Consider the following 22102-nt stretch of genomic DNA (forward strand, 5'->3'; position numbering starts at 1 on the left):
CCCACTTACTCATCTCCTCTCTTCCATTCTACGTTAGAATGTAGTACAAGTGCAATCCTTGATACAGTGCTCTGGGACAGCACTCTTTAATGGGATGACTCCTGAAAAGGATCGGTAGATGCTTGTATTTTTTCCTCTGTCCTGTGTCCTTCTGTGACTTTGCGGTCAGAATACAAGTGGTGGGATTGAGATGAGTCAATACAGTACTTGCCATGCAAGCATGAGGACTGTCTTGGATCTCTCAGAACCTATGTTAAAACAAAACAAAACAGTCAGGTATAGCAGAGGTGGACACAGGAGGATACCTGGGATTCAGTGATCAGCCTTCTGAGTCAGTGAGCTCCAGTCTCAGAGAGAGAGAGAGAGAGAGAGAGAGAGAGAGAGAGAGAGAGAGAGAGAGAGAGAGAGAGATCCTTTTCAAAAAATAAAGAGGGATTAAGGAAGACATTCTTGCTCAGATCTCTGCCCCCCCATACACACACCACACACATACCACACCATACACACACACACACACACACACACACACACACCACATCACACACACATACCACACACACACACACACACACACACACACACACACACACACACACACACACACACACACACACCATACACCCCCCCACACACCATATATACCCCCACACAGCCACACGCACACACACACACACACACACACACACACACACACACCATATATACCCCCACACAGCCACACGCACACACACACACACACACACACACACACACACACACACACACACACACACCATATATACCCCCATACAGCCACACACACACACACACACACACCACATATACCCCCACACAGCAACATACACACCACACAAACACACACACACACACACACACACACACACACACACACCATATATACCCCCACACAGCCACACGTACACACACACCACATATACCCCCACACAGCAACACACACCACACATACACACACACACACACACATACACCACACACACACACACACCATACACCACACACACACACACACACACACCATATATACCCCCCCCCCACACACACACACCATATATACCCCCCACACATACCATATATACCCCCACACAGCCACACACACACACCACACACACACACCACACACACACACACCACATATACCCCCACACAGCAACACACACCCACACACACACACCATACACCACACACACACACCACATATACCCCCCCACAGCCACACAGCCACACACACACACACACACACACACCATATATACCCCCACACAGCCACACGCACACACACACCACATATACCCCCACACAGCAACACACACCACACATACACACACACACATACACCATACACCACACACACACACACACCATACACCACACACACACACACACACACACCATATATACCCCCACACACACACACACACACACCATATATACCCCCCCACACACACCATATATACCCCCACACAGCCACACACACACACACACACACACACACACACACACACACCACATATACCCCCACACAGCAACACACACCACACACACACACCATACACCACACACACACACCACATATACCCCCCCACAGCCACACAGCCACACACACACACACACACACACCACATATACCCCCACACAGACACACACACACACATACACACACCACGTATACCTCCACACAGACACACACACACACACACACCACATCACATCACACACATATACACACACCATACACCACACACACACACACACACACACACACACACCAATTGGTTATATATTTTTAGACATTAGTAATAGACCTGTTAAATGGGATGATACTTGGTGACAGAATAACCGAATCACCTCCTAATCAGTGTCTGTTTAGTTCCTGAGTCATTGTGGTAGCACTTTGTTTGCACCACCACCATTTAAGAGACTGAAAGGCTTGCCTAAGGTCACATGGCCTCGTGTATGGCAGAGCCAAGATGGCAGATTCTGCTCATTCTTTTTTGCAGGGGATATGGGCTGGTCTTGATCTTGCTATGTAACCCAGGCTGGCCTTACTTTGGATCCTGCTCAACTCCACACTCCTGCTTCTTGGCTGAGTCACAGTCTCTATGTCAAATCATCCTGTCCATCACCTTTTCCTGTGAGCATGTTTGTCTGTAATCCTGCTTCAGCAATTGGTTTGGATCCTTGTTGTGTTTCCAAGTATTGAACTGATAAATGGTCTTGCTGTGTTTTAAAGCAGCCCAGGATCTTCTTAGATAGGATCTGCCACTGTGTGGTAGAACCAGGGTGACTTACCATCGACTTGCACCCAGTTCAGTTATTGGCATCTTTCCCTGAGTTGGTTTTAGACTGACATGCATGCCAGCCTGTAGGACCTGTTTCATTCTTGAAGATGTTTGATGTCCTCAGAAACAACTGGTTTCTTGGCACTTTTGGTGATTGAAACTGTGTGAGAGTGTGAACTAGAAAAATCCTGCCTTTCATTGATAAATGTTTGCCTTTGGTGATAGCAATGAGAAAATTGATGAGCTTTTAATGGTCCTGGCCCTTCCCTTTCTCCAGCATCCAACTTCCTTCTTGCAGATTAAAAAGCACTCAAGGAACTGACCCTGTATAGCTTTTTTGGGTGGCAGTTCTTACACCTGGATCATGTTCTAGGTTCCTTTCTGTTCCTGTGATTAAAAACAAATGAAAACACCCTGACCAAAAGCAACCTTGGGGAGGGAAGAGTTTTTAGTCTTCCATCCTGGGTTTTAGACCATCTTTTGGGGGAAATTAAGGCAGGAACCCAAGCAGCTAGTCACAACACATCCAAGGTCAAGCAAAGAAAGAGTAAGCATAGCCTTCTTTGCTTGCTTTCTCTAAGATAGCTTTGTCCTCTCTTATACTGTAGAGGACCCCTTCACTGGGGAATAGTGCTTCCCTCAATGGGCTGGCTCTTCCTGAATGACTTTCCCTCAAGTGATTCAAGGTTGTGTCTAGTTGATGGTCAAAACTAGCTTAGCTCATATTTAATATTTTTTTTTAGATATTTTATTTTATGAGTATTTTGCCTGCATGAATGTATATGCACCATTAGTGTGCCTGGTGCCCATGACAGTCAGAAGATAATATCCAATTCTCTAGATCCCCTGGAACTGGGGTTACAGATGGTTATGTGTCACCATGTGGGTACTGGGAATGAAATTTGGGTGTTCTGCAAGAGCAGCAAGTGCTTTTCACTGCTAAGCTATCTCTTCAGCACCTTATACCTCAGATAATTAATAGGTAACAAAGACCTGTTTTTCTGGATCTCACTTAGCCCAGCTGTGTGGAAGCTCACTTTTCTTTCTATTTCTCTCTGTAGGATGATGAGGTAGTTCTGCAGTGCACAGCGACAGTCCACAAAGAGCAGCAGAAGCTATGCTTGGCAGCAGAAGGATTTGGCAACAGACTTTGTTTTTTGGAATCTACATCCAATTCCAAGGTGGGTTGAAAGCTCTCAAGGCTGATGGAGTATTCAAGTTTCACTCACGGCAGTGAGTTTGTGAGTGAGCACTCTGTTGTCTTCTATGGAACAGGCAATTTATAAATTAAATGGGGGTAGGAAAATGTTTTCGCTTCTTAATTTTGCAGAAAATCGGGATGTACTTGTTTATAGGTGTAAAAAAGACCCTGGTCCACCATGGCTGTTCAGTAGTGGAGTAGCAAATGTGTCTCTATAAGTGATGTGACTAGTGAATGGAGAATGGCCTAGAAGCAAAGCAGAGTAACAGGAATATAGAGATCAAGAGCGGTCTTGTGTTTTCTTCTTTTTTCTTTTCTTTTTTCTTTTTTTTCTCACAGCACTTTGCTTCAGGAAGGCTTTTTTGAGATAGTGATGGTTGAACAGGCCAGATTGAAGTGACTAAGTTCTTGAAAAAGTCATGCAACATCTCTTGGGCAGGCATGAGGACTGCTTAACTAGCACAAAGTGACCAGTAGTAGTAGAGGAAGTCTCTAAGGATGACCTGAAGCCCGGGATGGGGAGGGGTCCAGGTTTCTTTGTAATGAATGCAAAGTCAGGCAGTGATTCCATTTGTTTGAAGGGCTCTAAAGATTCTCATGGATCTTACTGAGATTTGAGATGATAGAGAGTTAGATTGGAAGCTGGGAAGGAGCAGGAAGGGGCTTGCTTTGTCTGATTGGCACCTAATTCTTCCTCTTACTGGGAGCTATGGCTGTGGGAATTGTGATTGGATTTAGACTATGCTCCAAGAACACCCTGGGCCTGTTGATAGGTAAGTTTGTGAAGAATTGAGGAAAGAAAACATTTCTGGGAGTCATAAAATGAATGAGGAACAGCCCTTGCAGTGATCTCTTGCATAGCACTTTTGGGTTTATAGCATTCTTGGTGTGTACAATCTCATTTAAATTCTACCATAAGAGAAAGTGTGTATTGTTGTCATATTCATTAGACAAATAAAGAACTGGAAATAGATATCAAGTCCTAGATATGAAATAATTAACATGACTTCAACAACATTGTCGGCAAGGGCTGTGCACACTTCTACCAAAACTTTTGGTTCCAAATATTTGATTAGTCCTTTATGCCACATCACCTTTTAATTGTAAAGTAACAATGAGTATATAAGGTATATTTATTACAGTTATTTATGCCAAGTGAAATTCTTAACTTTATAACAATCAATGTTGGATGTATTATACAACTACTTAGATTTTTTTGAGAGAAGGACTCATGTAGTTAAGTATATGTTAAGGATAGCATACTCTTCTTTAGATATTTTTTGAGAAAAGGTTTCATGTAGCTTAGGCCAGCTTTGAACTTGCCATGTAGCCCAAGGATGCCCAGGAATGTATGACTCTTCTGTTTCTACCTCCTGGTGCTGGAATTTCAGGTGTGCACCAACACAGTTGGTTTCTGCAGTGCTAGATTTGAACTCAGAGCTTTACAGATACAAGATAAGCACTCAGACAACTGAGCTTCATCCTAAGTCCTCTCCTTACACTTATTTGAATTTGACAAATTTTGTTGGAACATTGTCTAAGTTATAAAAACTATTCTTTGAGAACTAGCATCTTCATGTTTAGCATTTTCTTTGGTTTCTCACATTTTTGTGGTGGCTAGAACAAGTTTCTTTGGTTAACTGACTCTTTAAAAATACTTTTACCTTTTTGTGTTTACCTACATGCATGTATGTGCATCATGTGTGTGTTTGGTGCCCTCAGAGGTCAGAATACAGCATCAGATGTCCTGGAACCAAGTTACAGGCAGTTATGAGCTGCCATATGGGTGCTGGGCAACAAGCCCAGGTCCTCTGGAAGAGCAATAAGCACTCTTAACCTCTGAGCCATCTCTCTATCCTTGTAACCCAGCTTTTGACTATCCTCATTATATCAAACATTGTATTAGATGATAGTTTTGATTCTTTGTTAAAGAAATTTGTTTCTAATAATAAAAATTAATATTCTGGATTAGGGAGATGGCTCAGTTGGTAAAATGCTCACACATACAAAGACCCAAGTTTCATTCCCAGAATCCACATATAAAAGTTTCAAATGGTAGTGCATACTTGCAGTCTGGACATTGAGAAGGCAGAAACAGGTAGATTCCTGAAGTTCAATGGTCAGTCAACCTAACTTCCTTGAAGAGCTGCAGACTAATGAGAGACCCTGTCTCAAATCCTAAAAAAATGTGAACAGCACCCAAGGAATGACACCCAAGGTTGTGTTTTGCTCACCTCACATAGTAATATATACTCAAATTAATATTCCTAGTTCAATCATGGGTATACCAAGTAACAATCAAGCATTCACATAGGCCTAAGATTGAACTGTTTAGTTCTTAGCAGGGAAACATTTGACTCTGTGTTTGCTATAGATGATCAAATGAACTGAATATATAATCTTTTTACTTCCACAGTACTTACATTCTTCCTTCTATGAAAGAATGTAGTATGAAAAGTTGCACTGGTTATTTATAGAATGCAGAATTAAAGATAAAACTGATGTTGGGCAGAGCACTGAGCTGTTTTCTTACTTTGTTACAGTGTTAAGTCTTCTTCCTCTCCACCCCTCAGGTAGCTGGATCATTGGGCATGTCCTTGTCTTGCTTCATTTTGATATGCACATGCTCCCTTATTCTTTTCTTTCAGCAGCTTTTCCTCTTTGCCTTTTTCATATGTACTTGGGGCTCTGGGCTCCAGTTTTTAGGTCTTAGCGACTTTGAGATAAGCCGATTGCTGCTAAAAATAAGGAGAAAGAGCTTGTCCATCAATGTCCACCTAAAACAGCCTCTTCCCAGTCACATTTCCCAAACTGCCACTGTAATTCCCACTTCAATGTTTTTTTTTTCTTCCTCCCTAGTATGTACCATGTAGTTTATATTCTGACAATCTTTACAGGACATTGTAGCATTCATGCTGATGTTCGTCTTGTCTTTATATACCAAGCCCTGGATCTTTGGGGACCAGATTTAACTCCTTTGTTGTCTTTTGATTTATGATTCTAATCTGTAAATATAGTGGTGGTGCTGTATTTTACCTGAATGTAGCTGGATTTGACTTTCATTAGTGGAAAAATGGGATGTAGTTTTCCTTTCTCCAATTGGTGTCTCCTGCATTTATCATGAAATAAGGAGCATAGAATGATTGTCGGCAATAACCAGTCAGGTTCTATAAATTATATATGAAGGCCTGGAAGAAGTCCCAGAAATAGCTCAAGCCATAGCATCTTTCCATCAAAGGCAGGGTTGCCTTTCTTGGGGGAAATTGTACATTATGCTCCTAAGATGTTTATTCAGGCTCATCTTCTCCTGGAAGGGAAGATTTGAATATCAGTGTAGGTTTTCCCGCAAAAAGTATAAATGTTTACATCTGATGACATGATTGGTTATTCCTCATTCAACATGACAGGTATTTGCTGTGTATTCCTTATACAAATGGCATTTCATTTTTTGCCTCTATAGAGTTGAGAAGATGGGCTTTGATTTTTGGACAGCAACTTTGAGGAAGAAGTCAATTATTAACATTTTAGACAGTTGGGGGCTGGAGTGGTGGTTTGGTGGTTAAGAGTGCTTTTGGCTGCCAAAGACAGCTGAAGTTGGTTACCAGTACCTGTGTTGAGAGTCTCACAACTTCCTATAACTCCATCTCCAGAAGACCGGATGCTCTCTTCTGTATTCTTTGGGCACTTACACACATGTGGACATATCCCTTGATTGCTGCCTACATAAATAAATCTTTAGGAAAATTTTAGAGAGCTCAGTTGGGAGAGGCTCAGTTGATAAAGAGCTCACCATGTCAGCATGAAGACCTGAGTTTGAGCCTCCAGAATTCACGTGGCCAGTGCTTGAAATTTTAGGGCCAGAGACATGGAGCCAGGCAGATCCCTGGGGATCATTTCCGGCTAGCCTAGCAGCATCCAAGTAAAAAAGTGAAAGACCCTATATAAAAAAAAGCAAGGCAGATGGCTCCTTAAAAATCACATTGGAGATTGATCTCCAGCCTCCATAGCACATATGTGCCTGTGCACCACCATGTCCCTACACACACATAAAAATATTAGGGAGATACCATATTATCAGACAGTCATAGTTTTTTAAAATCTTAATTATTTTTCTTCATAAAAACAGAATTACATAGGGGATAAAACACTGTTTCCACACCCCAAATAACACATAAGGCAAGCTCAGTGGCTGGCATTCTTATGGCTGGTATCAGTGAGTGAACAGGAAGATGTGGAGGAGAGATGGCATTTGTATTTTTCCCCAATCTGGTGACAAGAACACATTGGAAAGCATAGTTGACCAATGTGAAGCAACAGTCATGTCCACAACACATTTTTCCCCAGAACAAAAGGTCCTTATACCTGAAAATTAAGAAATAAATTAGGAAATAAATCTTGTGTCAAAGGAGAAGCAAAATAAAAGGAATAGGAAACTATGTTTCTTATATACAAAGATAAAACATGATGTTTTAGAATATATGTAGTGTTGTAAAGAAGTGAAGATGATATTTATAGCATTAAATTCACATGTTCTTCCAAGTGAAAAAAAATGAGCAACTGAGTAGAAAAGTAAGAAAAGAGCAGCAAAATAACCATGAGAAAGCAGCACCATGGAACAGTAAGGTTAACTGATGGGTTAGTTAGCTTAAAAAACTGGTTCTATGAAAGAAGTCCAGTAGAAAAACCAGTAATAAATCTAATGAAAAAGGACAAGATCTCAAACAGTCAAATGTTAAGTTTCATATAGGTTGAAGGTGTTAATAACCCAAACAGTGGAAATTTAATCATAAAAAGACATTTACCCACTTGTATGCCAATGAATTTGAAAATATTCATGAGATGAATAATTTATAACCCAGACTAGCCACAACATAATTTATAACCCAGGCTAGCCATGACTTACTACTGATCTTCCTGAGTCAGCCTCTCCTGAGTGCTGGGACTACAGATATGCACAATATGCTTAGGGCCCTAGTCTATTATTTAAAAATAGAATGGCCCTATGCAGTGGTTCATACTAGAAATCTTACTACTTGGGATACTGGGACAGGATTGCAGTGAGTTTGCAGTCAACCTAAGCTATATAGAGAGTTCAAGGAAAGTCTAGGTTGCAGAGTAGGACCCTGTCTCAAAGATACAAGCAAAGGTGCACTTCTGTGCTTAGCTATTTGTGTGTGTGGATTCTAGGGCTTGACCTGAGGTCCTGGAGTTTGCAAGGCAAGCACTCTGCAGCCTGAGCCATCTCTCCAGTCCTTGACGCACCTTTTATAAAGGACACATCCATGTGTAGAATGTAGACTTCATCACTGAACATGGCCTGCCCTGGCTGGCTTTGCAGATGATCTGATCATTATAACAGAAAATCCACTTCTGACCAGTGGCTTACAAAGGGGCACATCCAGGGAAATGGGACAGTTCTTATTTTCTATTCTTCTTCTCACTTACTATGACTTTGTGATCTGCAAGATAACTCATTGAGCAAAACCAGTTCTCCTAATGGGCCTTTGGTAAATTTGCATTGCTCAATGGTGTTGACTTGAATTACATGAAAAGACTACTTATGGCTGATGTTTAATAACTGAAACCAGGCATATTTAATCATGAGATAACTAAAAACAAATACTCTATTGTGATTTCATAGAAAGACCAGAATAACACTAATGAACACAAATGGTTCAACACCCTAGCCCCTCTGTGAAGGATTTCTATTAGTATTTGGTTTTATATTTTCACTGGAGACTGATCTATTTGGCTCTTCAGTTCTGTACAGGGGGACATTTATAATAATATGCCATGGCGAATACTTATCTTCTCATATGGCGCCATGTGCTGCTGTCTTCACCTTGTCCAGGGATCTAAACCTATGGCAGCGAGCACTTTAGACATAATGAAGTAGGATTGGTGAGATGGCTCAGTGAGGAAAAGTGATTGCTGCCCACTAAGCCTGACCAGCCAGCTAAGTTTTATCCCTGGATCCCAGATGGTGGAAAGAGGGAATGACTCTTGAAAGTTGTCTTCTGACATGCTAAAAATTTTTAAAAATCATAATGATATATCTAATGTATCAAAGCAAAAAAGGGATAATTCTTAAGCATGAGTTTATCATATACAAATTTAAAATAGTAGGAAATACCACAACACTAGGAAATAATTTTACCTCAAACATAGTAGATCTAGTGGAACCCCGGGACTCCACAGGAGCACAGTTTGGGAAACGCTGTTATATACCAATGTAACCATCTAATCCGTAGTTTACAGAGTAATCCAATCTTAAGAAATTTGCTGTAACAAAGACTTGCTCTTACTTAATGATCTTATTGTGATGAAGTATCTACCTGATGTTTGTGAGCAGAGATAGTATGGGTGCTGCCAATCTTTCTTTAGACTGTCAGCTCCCAAATAATGACATGGAAACTTCTTATTAATTACAAAAGCTTGGATTTAGCTTAGGCTTGTTCCCTAGATCTTATAACTTAACTTAACCTGTTTATATTAATATGTGTTCTGCCATGTGGCTCATTACCTCTGCTCAGTATAGTACATTCCACTTCCTTAGTGTCTGGCTGGTGAATCCTACTTCTCTTCTTCCTAGAGTTCCTATCTCTGCCCAGAAGTCCCACCTATCCTCTCCTGCCTAGTTATTGATCATTCAGCTCTTTATTAAACCAATCAAAAGTTCTTTTCACATAGTATAATCAAATATCCCACAACATATAGGGGTCTTATGGATTCGTTGCAGCTAAAGATGTCACAGACTCTGTGCTGCCTATACTAGCCCTTTTCCACAGCACACATAAACACTACTGTTAACTTTATCAGTCTTTCAAGAGTTGACAGTGAACTCTTTCCAGGGTGCTGGAGAGATGACTCAGTGTTAAGGAACACTTGTGGCTCTTGCAGAGGACTTGGGTTTGGTTTCCAGCACCCACATGGTGGCTCACAACCATCTGTGACTCCAGTTCCATGAGATCTGCCTTCCTGTTCAGGCCTCTGCAGGCACTGTACAGGATGTGTTGCACATACATATAATGCAGGCAGAACACCTATACACATATATTTAAAAAGAAAGAAATCTTTCCATTTCTTGTAGTTTCTCTGACATCACTTTAATTACAAGTATTTCTTCCCATAATGGGACATGAAAAAGCAGAATTTTATCTCTGGCGACTTCTCATTTCAGGATATTATCCACCCCATCAATAATGCATGGGGCATCAATGATGCATGACAGTTGTGCTATTCCAGATGAACTGTTCTTCTTATTCAAGTGGGAAAATTTGAATAATAAAAATGTCAGTATGAGATAAATGCTGGATGATGTAAGAAAGGTTGGCTTTAAACATAAGGTTTGCTAAGCATCTTAAACTTCAGCTGCTTCTTTCACAGCATGTTCCCTCTAACATTTAATTGAAATAATAAAACATGGTATAGAAAAACAAATATGAGTGTTATTGTAGTTCTGTTTATTTATTTTAGATTTTAGGGAATTTTGTTTCTGCAGAAGTGACAAAAAGAAAGACCAGCATATTGGGGAAGAATGTGAAATTTCCAGTAACCACTTTTGTTTACCAATATCCTTGTGTTTTGTTATATATCGCTTATTTACCAGTATTTTGAGAGGAGGGGAAGGTAGTATGTGTGGCAGAAAGAAACATCTCCACGAGGGCTAAAGAGATGGCAGTTAGTAAAGTACATGGTTTGTGAGCTTGCTTCCCAAAACCCCTGGGAAAAAAGCTGGCCATGCTGGCATGTGCTTGCAATTCTAGTGCTGGGGAGGCAGAGACAGGCCCAGCTCTGAAGCCTGCTGGCTGGCTAAACTGGCCTCCTACTTGGTGAACTCCAGGCCAATGAAAGAGAGCCTGTCTCAAAAAATAAGGTGGCCAGCTTCTGAGGAATGGCAGTCTACTGTTGTTTTCTGGTCACACACATATGTGTGTGTACACACCCAAGAAAATTTAGAGTAAGTGATTTTGTGCTTAAATCACATTCTGATGGAACAGAAGGTTTGTAACATTTGATTGGGGGAACAGATTATTACATTGTACTAGAATGGAACTGTGTGTTTCTGTAAGTTATAGGTGAATCATTCCTGCTAGAATTTAAACACTCATTTATACTGCTACCCAGTTAGGAAACAATGGCTTCAAAAGGATATACTTGTAGAATAAGATGACATAATTGAAATTCTCCATCTAAGAAATATTTTATGGAATATTTAGATAATAAATGTGACATCAGTATATTGCGTTATAAGTTGAAGATTCATTCCCAGGAACTTTAATGGGTTTTAAAGAATCCTTGTGGTGGTTAAGAAAGGAGTACTCTATTTCCTAGTGAGTTTCTTGCAAGATCTAGAAAATGAAATAAAATGAAAACTTTAGAAGAAACAATTTTACCCATCATCTGGTGGAGGTCTCTACTAATCGTGGAGCAGATGGGACTGCTTGGAGCAGATCCCCGCTGGAGCTTTCCTCTTGCTAATGAACTTTCTCTAAGCACTGGGAGAAGATTAGCAGATGCTACAACCCACCTGGTCTGTCTGCTGCATACCCAGGTGTCATGCTGGCAAATGAAGTGAGCAATGGGGTTATGTTCTTGCCACCTCATCCGCCGGCTCAGTCTCTGCCTGGTGGTATAAGCTTTGGAGAGCGGGAAGATGAGGATAGCTTGTTAAGTACTGGTAGCTTTGTTCTGCCCAGTAGGTACTCAAGCCTTTGGGAACATCCTTCCAGCACCTCATGTGGGACTGGCTATTTGATGATAGTGAATCTGTCCCAACACTAGAGAACAGATGTTTGTAGGGGAAAGAGAAGCTTCTTGCCCCACCCCTTTTTCCATTTCTCATGTGTGTTGTGCATGTGTATGTGTGCATGATTTTTGAATGTATGTTTATGCACATAGTCTCCATAAAATAGCATACTCTGGGTATTCCCTATCTTTGCCTTCCAAGTCTGGAATTATACCCAGGATGCCACACCTACCCAGAAATTACATGGGATCTGGGGATCTGAACTCAGGACCTCAGTCCTGGGATGCCCTAAACTACTGATGCCATTATCTCCTTGTCCCGAAGTTGCCAGTCTTTGACACTAAGATCTGAATTTGAAGAATAGCACTGTTGTGGTAGGGGCTTTTGTGCTTCTTCCTTTTTAGATCTCAGAGTGTGGCTCAGCTGTGGTAGACACATAGCAGCCAGTGGAGCTGGCTTGGCAGCTTTTCCTGGAAAGATCCAGAGAGTAAATATTTTAGATATCTTGGGTCATGTTTTCTTCTCAACTCCGACATTTAGCCCCAAAGCAGCTGTAGACAGTATGCAAATAGATAAGCCTGGCTGTGAGCCTAAAAACTGTACAGATGGGCACTGAAATGTGAATTTCAAACATTTTGTGTGTGTATGTGTTTGTCTTGTACATGTGTGAATATATGTGCATGGGAGCATGCACAATGTGTATGTACATGTAGGTGGAAGTCAGAGGTCAAGGTCAGTTGTTTTCTGTGGCTCTCCAACTCTCTCTCTCTCTCTCTCTGTCTCTCTCTGTGTGTGTATGTAGTGTCTCACTGAACCAGGAGCTCACTGATTGGTTGGGCTAACTATCCAGTGAGCTGGAAGCTTCCTCCAGTGGCTGCTTCTCCAGTGCTGGGATTGCAGGCCTGTGCTCTAGCTCCCAGCTCTTTACAGTCTCCTGGGGATCTGAACCCAGGTCCTCCTCATGCTTGCATGACAAACACTGAGGTATCTCCCCAGACCATCACCCCCCTTACATACACACAAAAGAGGAAACTATTCCTATTTTATGAGCTGTTAAAAAGATGCAGTGGCCATATATGGTACACTGAAGCAGCATAGCTATGTCTGCTCTAATACATGGGAAACAATGCATTTCTAAAGAAGTAGCTGGAACAAATGCCATAAAACTAATATGCCAAAGTATAACGGAGGAAAACTTTCATGTCAGTTAAAAATTCTTATCCCGTCATAAAGCTAAGAGAGAGAGAAAACTTCTGCCTCGAAGTGTTAGTTGAGTCTTATGACAGTGGAGGAATAGGTCTTGATGGATCTTCTAGGTGGATGGCAATTAATGAGTTAATGTTTTTGAAATTTGAAGGAGACCAAATGGATAACACTTGAAGTATATAGATTATAAATATAAATAGAGTTTGGTGCAGAAGCAAGCAACTGCCAAGTGTTCTATTGAAGGATATGGTGGGCCTTCATACTCTGTCTCCAATGTGTTAATTGAAAGACACGGAACAGTGGGCAGTTCTTGAATATTGCATTGTATATCATATGCTCTGCACACTGATATGGTACTTTGAGACATGCTTCTACATTACCCAAAGTATAAACAACCCAGTTCAGTTCTCCTAAACACAAAATGAAACTCTGTGCCTTTGAATATGCTCCACTTTTCTTTCTTCCTAGAAGACCCTTGCATATACTTCACTTGAAGGAAGCAGACTCCTTTATTCAGCTGTTAAACATGGCTTCCTTTGTGAAGCCTTCCTACATCTTTCTGAAGAACCTGCTGGCAGAGACAACCACTCACCTTTCTCATCTCAGGAACTAACATACTTTTGAAGAAAGTAGATGTTCAATAAATATATAGATTTTTAATTGTCTTTCGTTCTTTAGACCCATAACAATATTTATAGATCAATTCTGACAGTTCATTAGTTCATGTGGCTTTGGAAAGAGTCTCTTGTATTCTCCATAGCACACTGAGATTGCCTTTCTGCTTTGTGGAATTAATTGAATATCTTTAACATGAATTGAGTAAACACATTTGTGGCTACAATAATGCTTAATGCTGCACTGATTGACTATGGGCTTGGTGCAACCCACTTGCAGAGATATTTAATTTACTGCTTGATATAAAGAACAAATCTCTATTGTCATACTTACACTTAATGTAAAAACTCAAAGGCTTTACAGAAAAATTCTGAAAATAGATAATTATAAAAGTTCCATAGTCAGGTGGTGGTGGTGGTGGCGGCGGCGGCGGCGGCGGCAACGGTGGTGGTGGCGCACACCTTTAATCCCAGCACTTGGGAGGCAGAGCCAGGCAGATCTCTGTGAGTTTGAGGCCACCCTGGTCTACAGAGCAATCCAGGACAGGCACCAAAGCTACGTAGAGAAACCCTGTCTTGAAAAACCAAAAAAAAAAAAAAAAAAAAGAGAGAGAAAAAAAGTTTCATGATTAAAATGCTAAGATCTTTTGCTAGCATAACTTTGTAATATCTTTCCATAAAAATATTTCCGTTGCAGACATTTACATGTGATAATGAAGATCATGAAATTACATTTTAATACAAAATGTAACAATCCTTTTGAAAAGTAGTTTGTTATTTCTGATAAAATCAAACTTTTATGACATAGCCTGGCTATCCACTTGATCATTTATCAAAGAGTTATTTATCTGCTTCTACTCAAAGTCTTGTCCAAGTGTGTTCAGGTGCTTTTTCTCATAACAGCCTCAAATTGAGAAGCAACCCTAATTGCCATCAACTGACAAAGTGATATTATGTAGTAAGAAAAAAAAAAACCCCTATTCATTTGCTTCCATAATTTGTTTCTGTAATCACTAGGGTACTGTCACTCAGGGCCTCAAGGGTCCTAGTCATGGATTTTCAGCCCTGAGTGACATCTCCAATTCCAAATTTACTTATCTGTACAACACAGAGTCCTTAGATAAAAAGACAGATGCAATGTCCAAGAAACAAACAAACAACAATAACAAAAACAACAACAAAGACCCAAATGTATCTCTGTTGATAAGGAGGATGAACATGAAGGATTGGGAGGAATAGATGGGAATTTGCGGTAGAGAGAAGTGTTTCTTCCACAAAGTAGATGAACCCATTGCACTTTGCAAATTTGGTAGTTAAACAATAGTTGTGAAGTCTGAAAGTGCATCAGATTGTGTGACTTAATTGGTGAAGTTTATTGCTTGTGAATCATACTTAAATAAAACTGATTTTTAAAAAGTTCCAAGAATCATAAACATCAAAGTGAAACCAACTTTCATTCTCAACATTAAAAGGAGAGACTTCTGGATACCAACAGGTAGTGTAACACATGAAACAAACAAGCAAAACAACAAGACAGAGCTCAGACTGGGAAACAGGGTTTTAAATTGTGCACATAAGACATGCAGAATTTCACTTTGGAGAAGAAACAGAGGTCTCCTGTGAATTCATAATGAAAAAAGAGAATCTAAGTAAAAAAAAAAAAATACTTCAAACATTTGAAATTTCTCCAAGAGAGGTAGCTCACACAGCTTCCTAATGTTTTGAAAGATGTTTGGTGGTGTTTGGGGTGACCAGTAAGAAAAGGAAAACCAGGCTGGAGAGATGGCTCAGCCATTAAAGGCTAGGCTCACAACCAAAAAAAAAAAGAAAAGGAAAACTGTATTTTGATAAACTATGTGTGACAGCGGCAAAAGTTTGCAAGGGTGGTTCTGTAACACCGTGACAATGGGAATCCTTATACATTTCTGATAGGACTGTAAACCCGTAAAACCTCTTTAGAAAGTAATATAGGGGACACACACACACACACACACACACACACACACACACAAACACACTCGCGCTCTCTCTCTGTGTGCGCGTGTGTGCATATGTGCGTGTGTGCGTGTGTGCGTGTGTGTGTGCGCGCATGTGTGTGTGTGTGTGAGAGAGAGAGATAGAGAGAGAGACAGAGACAGAGACAGACAGAGACAGACAGAGACAGACAGAGACAGAGACAGACAGAGACAGACAGAGAGACAGAGAGACAGAGAGAGAGAGAGTCAGAGAGCGGGGGGGAATTTTGTGAATGTTTACAATGTATTTGACATCTCCACCCTCCTGGTTTTCTCCCACTCCTCCCTGACCCTCCATGCACTCCTGCTGCAGGCTGTAGGAATACATCATAAGAACTCAGCTGGTTATGGCAAAGTCACTACCTGGAGGGATCAGGGAATTCCTCCAGAGGAAGCCAAATCCCAAGTAGTTTTTGGTGTTACTTGGCTTGTTATATATCAGCTGTATTCTGTTATGAAAATCATGTGTGCCTTCATAGTTTTCCCAATTGACTTTTCCCTAAGAAGGACTAACAGTGTGGACTGGTCACTCTGGACATATACATTCCAGGAATTTGGAGAACGGCCTCAGGAAAGGCTTTCTCTGGAACCAGATATCTCTCTTAGCCACTTTCAAGGACTTCAGGAAGCACCACCCAGGTGGGTGACCAACTTCTGAGGACTAACAATAACAGCCCACGTACAAGTCTCCTGACTTAAATTCCACAAGGAGACACCACCCAGGTAGGCACCCAACTTTCAAGGACTAACAGTGATAGCAGCCCATATACAAGTCTCCTGACTTAAGGTAAATTTCACAAGGGGACACCGCCTAGGTCAAGTGGACATTAAGTAATAGCTTTACACAATTTAGCTTGGACCCTCCCTTTTTTTTATACCAGGACTTCCAGGGTACAGGACAGAGAAGAGAAAAGAGAATGGAAGAACTAGATGGGGTAAGAACTTAAGAGGAACAAACTGAGATGGGGAAGAACTAGAAGAGAGTACTAGAGGAATGAGATGGAAGATAAGGAAGAGCCAGATGGGGAAGAACAAGATGAGGAAGAGCCAGAGGAGAGAGAAGGAGATGGGAGAGGAGCTGATAGGGAAAAGAACTAGATGGATGAGAACCTAGAAGGGACAGAACTAGATGAAGGAATTAAGATAGAACCTAGAGGGGACAGTAGTTAAATATAGAGAGAAATCAGGCAAGAAAGGAGCTAGATATGAGAGCAGAATAGAAGCTGTGTAGAGAAAAAACTATCACAGAATAATAAAGTGTATGAACTAAAGAGTTTCATGTACATAGGTTCATTTCTTTTCATCAAAGATTAATTATCAGCTGGTTGTAGATTCTTCCTGGACTCTGGGAGGGGACTATTGAGGGGCTGGACCCCTGTAGTCCCTGATACATTCCCCTCCCATGCTCTTTTTTTGTAGCTTACTGAGTTCAATTAGTGCTGCTTGTATACATGTGAATGTGAGGCCACCCATCTACCAGGGGCCATGAAGAAAACTGAGTATCCTTACCCAACAACCATGAAATTTCAGTGTCCCCTCAGCTAGAGATGAGGCCTCTTGAGCCCTTCCCCTAGCCACACTGGAATACTGGCCTGCTTGATCTTGTATGGGTCTTGTGCATGCAACCACAGCTTCTGTGAGTTCATGTATGTCTTGTCATGTCTAGGCGACACTGCTTCATAGCAGTGTTCCCAAAGCTCTGGCTCCTACAGTCTTTCTATCTTTGCTTCTGCAATGCCCTCTGAGCCTTGGAAGGGAGAGTGTGGAATATAGATGTTTCATAGAGGGCTGAACATGCATGCCACAGTCACTTATAGACCCTCCTAGACACATATTTGTTCTGGATCAGCTTGCTCAATATGTGATCATGAAAACATGTGCATACATGTTGATGCCAATTTATTTGTAATAGAAAACCAAGATCTAGTAAAAGGAACAAGCCCAGATGATGATGACATCAAATGCTGGTGAAGCTGTGGCACAGTGGGGGCAGGTGTGCTGGAGGACTGTGTAACACACTTACATCAGTTAAACATGCCTTCACTGTGTGATTCAGTTACCATCATCCTTGGGCAAATGACTTGAAATGTAAGGTCCTGTCGATACCTGCACTTGAATGCTAATAGATGCTTACCTAAGTCATAAGTCTCCAACCTTGGAAGCAGCCCCATGTCTTTTAGCAGGTGAACAGATGAACTTTGGCATACCCAAACAGTCAGGGTATGATTTAGCACTAAAGAAATGAGCCTTAATCTGAGAGAATATGTGACAGAACCTACAATGCACATTGCTAAATGAAAGAAGTCAGTCTGAAAATGACTACACCTTATGTGTTGCCAACTACATGATATTCTAGAAAAGGTCAAATTGTGGGGACAATAAACAGGTCAGAGGTTGCTTGGAGTTAGTAGGGTGAACAGGAAGCAAACAAGAGGCTTAGGCAGTGTGGACTGGTCTGTTGATGCCAATGTTGGTGAGGTGTAAGTGATAGGGACAGTGAAAACATGGGAGCACTCTCCACCTTCTTAGTGTTATTGTGAAAATAAAACTACTATAGAAAATTAATCCATGTGGAACATGAACTAAACAACCAACAGATATCTCTAAATATTCACCAAACAGGAATTAGCGTATATTTGTCATGCACATTGAAACCATAAGCATACATGTCAACAGTAATCACTCAAAAGTCAACCCAGAGTGTATATAGACATATGCCTTGTTATAGTATGTATGTCATGTTAACATATGCAGGATAATTCTATATAGGCAGTTAGGATATGCATGTATAAATATCTGAATAAGTATACATAATGGTAAGCAGTAATTTCAGCAGAAATTATGGCATTTCTTCAGGATGGAATTAAATAGAGGGTGGGCACTTAGTTTGCTTCATTTCTATGTGAAAGGACTTGATCTTTAGCTGGCTGTTAGGATAAAGTTGCTGATTACAGAGCTGTGTATGTGTATGCACATTTTAAAGATTACTTATGTGTATGTGTAGATGAGTGCTGTGCCTGCAGAGGCTGGAAGAAGACATCAGGTCCCCTGGAACTAGAGTTACAGGAAGTTGTGAGGTACCTGACAAGCATGCTGGGAAACCAGACTCAGGTCCTCTGCAAGAGCAGCAAGTACTCTTAACTGTTGAGCTGCCTCTTCAGCTCCAGAATTATTTGTATATATTTTATTTTGAAAGTACTCCATTCAAAAGAGGCTATGGACAATGATGCTTGATTTGCAGTTGGATTTTTTTTTTAAGAGAAGCATTCAAACAATGAATCTAGGAAGCTCTAATGGAATATATATATTGCAGTATTAGGTTTATACTTTCAAGGTTGTACCTTCAAAGCCTCCAGAAGAAATTGCTTTACAATTTTGTTGCAAGTCCAAGCTTAGTGTTGAGGTAAGGGAGCCGACTTGCTGAAAAGAAATAGAACCAAGAAGAGCTGAGGAAATTTGCAATAGAGCCTACCCTGCAACACAGAGTCCTAGCAGGCTGAAGTTTGAGCTTACTCTCTGTTCTGGTTACTAGAAACTAAAGTTTACTCCAGTATTTTAACTAAAAGCCCCAATTTACACAAAGCCCATGACTAAGTCCGTGTTCCAGAGTTGATATGAGAAAAATGAAAGAAAACCTTTCTTCAGTTTTCTCTCACACATCCACAAAGCACTTTACATAGCGGGTGATTGGAGGCCTATCTCAGTACATCGGGCATTTCCCCAGTGACACCAATAAAGAAAGCATGCTGTGGACATCGCTCTGTGTAAATAAAATATTGATTGGCCAGTAGCCAGGCAGGAAATATAGGTGGGATAAACAGAGAAGAGAATTCTGGGAAGTGGAAGGCTGAGGGGAGAGAGCTCCCAGCTGCTGCCATGACAAGTGAGATGTAAGGTATGGGTAAGCCACAAGCCGCGTGGCAAGTTATAGATTAATAGAAATGGGTTAACTTAAGATAGAAAAAGTAGATAACAAGAAGCCTGCTACAGCCATACAGTTTATAAGTAATATAAGCGTCGGAGTGATTATTTTATACGTGGGTTGTGGGACTGCGGGGGCTTGATGGCACCTGGAGAGAAGCTCTCCAGCTACAAAGTCATCCTATGGTTTAACTTAGTTTTTACACTCTTTACCTTGGGATGGCCTCAGATCATATTTATTGAGAGCTCAGTTTCACAGGATGCAATATCAGATGCCAGGGTCCAGCAGCAGGGCTGACACTGATACATCTGAGGGTTACCCAGGCTCTTTTCATAAGCTAGAATGACTCAGAAATCAGATAGTGTCTTCACTGATACTTCCAAAATTAATTTTTGGCTTTTATTCTTTGGTGTTGTCATGTGTGTATGTAATGAATTTTAGTTGTTTTTACCCCCTATGATCTCTCATCTCCCTCTCTTTCCCACTGAAACTCTTCTTCCCCACAAGTCCCTATCCTTTATGTCACTGGCATATACATTGCTATTGGCAGTGAACAGCTGTTCAAAACACAAGCCTGTGAGGGGCCCTTCATAGTCAAACCATAGCAGTTGACAGCATAGTATTGTGGCTTAATGTTATGGTCAAAGAATGCAGAAAGGATATTTAGTAACTTCACAACTCTGGAAATTCTGACTGTGGGCACAGTGACTCTGAGAGTGTGGCAGTGCCCCAGGACAAGCCTTACTGTATTTCACCATCTGCTCTGTTGTCAGTTCACGTAGTGGTCATCAGTGCCCCTGATACATATGGACTGATCTTCTCACTACAGAGTGAGCCAGTCACATCCTTCACAAGTTACCCACACATTACCTTGGTGGTTTCAGGCTTAGGAAATAATACAAAATCATTAGAGTGGAAGAACTGAATCCAGGCTTATCAGAGCCATCAATACTGGAAGGAGGATGCCTTCTGTTAAAATTTCAGCACTTGCTGGGGTGGGGTGACATACACCTTTAATCCAAGCTCTAGGGAGGCAGAGACAAGTGGATTTCTGAGCTTGAGACCATGCTAGTCTCCATAGTGAGTTTTGGGTAGCTAGGGCTATATATAAAGACCCTGCTTCAAAAAACAAAACAAAACAAAACAAAAACCAAAACAACAAACAGACAAGTGGACAGACAAAAATGAACCAAATTAAGAAATCCTAGCTTCTCATATATTTTATTCTTCTTTTAAAAGATTTATTTTATTTTTAAAAGTGTGTGTGTGTGTGTGTGTGTGTGTGTGTGTGTGTGTGTGTGTCTGTATGAGTGCAGTTGCCTGTGGAGTCCAGAAGGGGGCATTAGATCTCCCTGTGGCTGGAATTCTAGGGGCTTGTAAGAGGCCCAACAGTGTTGGGAACTGAATACAGATCCTCTGCAAGAGTTGTACTCACTCTTAACCTCTGAACTATCTTTCTACTCCTATCTGTCTGTCTCTCTGCTTCCTTCCTTCCTTTCATTATTTCTTCCTTCCTTTCTTTTGCATCTATGTGAAATTATCTCTATAGTCATATCTAGGGTATGAGAATAATATTCTAATGGGTTTTACATATTCTCATCTGAAAACAAGTAAGAAAGGAATGATATTTCACCAGTAAATTAGCATTTCCTGCCCAGTTTATCCTTTCCTTGGTTGGTCTAAATGATATTTGGTTATATAACATCCATTATGTAAGTGTCCCAAGGATTTCTGCTGGTTGACAGCAATTCCACACTTGGAGTATGTCTGATTTTGATGTATAACAACAAAATACTCATCTGCCTTAGGAGGGATCTGTTAAGAGCAAGTTCCTATGTGAACTAAGTTAACAGATGTCATGTACTTAGAACAGTAACAGGCAGACAAAGCAGAAGCTTGGTGATGGTATTTGTACTAGCTGGTTTTAGGTCAACTTGACACAAGCTAGAGTCATCAGAGAGGAAGGAGCCTTAATTAAGAAAATGCCTCCATAACATGGTCGGACATTTATCAGGACTATTGACTCCCAATGATGACAGGGAGACTATTCATTAGGAAAACTCAACCAATGGCTTAGGTTTGTTTCTAACTAGCT

General features: G+C 40.9%; 1 protein-coding gene across 9 annotated transcripts in view; it reads left to right on the forward strand.

Moving 5' to 3' along the window:
• Ryr2 (ryanodine receptor 2) overlaps window positions 1-22102 on the forward strand; it is a 596457-nt gene that overhangs the window by 170919 nt on the left and 403436 nt on the right. For all 9 annotated transcript variants that reach the window (XM_036187934.1, XM_036187935.1, XM_036187936.1 and 6 more), the window contains exon 2: window positions 3362-3481. In XM_036187934.1, the coding sequence (XP_036043827.1) occupies window positions 3362-3481 (120 nt within the window). The remainder of the gene's footprint in view (window positions 1-3361; window positions 3482-22102) is intronic.

The sequence above is a fragment of the Onychomys torridus genome, chromosome 5, assembly GCF_903995425.1.
Source record: "Onychomys torridus chromosome 5, mOncTor1.1, whole genome shotgun sequence".
Taxonomy (NCBI): Eukaryota; Metazoa; Chordata; class Mammalia; order Rodentia; family Cricetidae; genus Onychomys; species Onychomys torridus.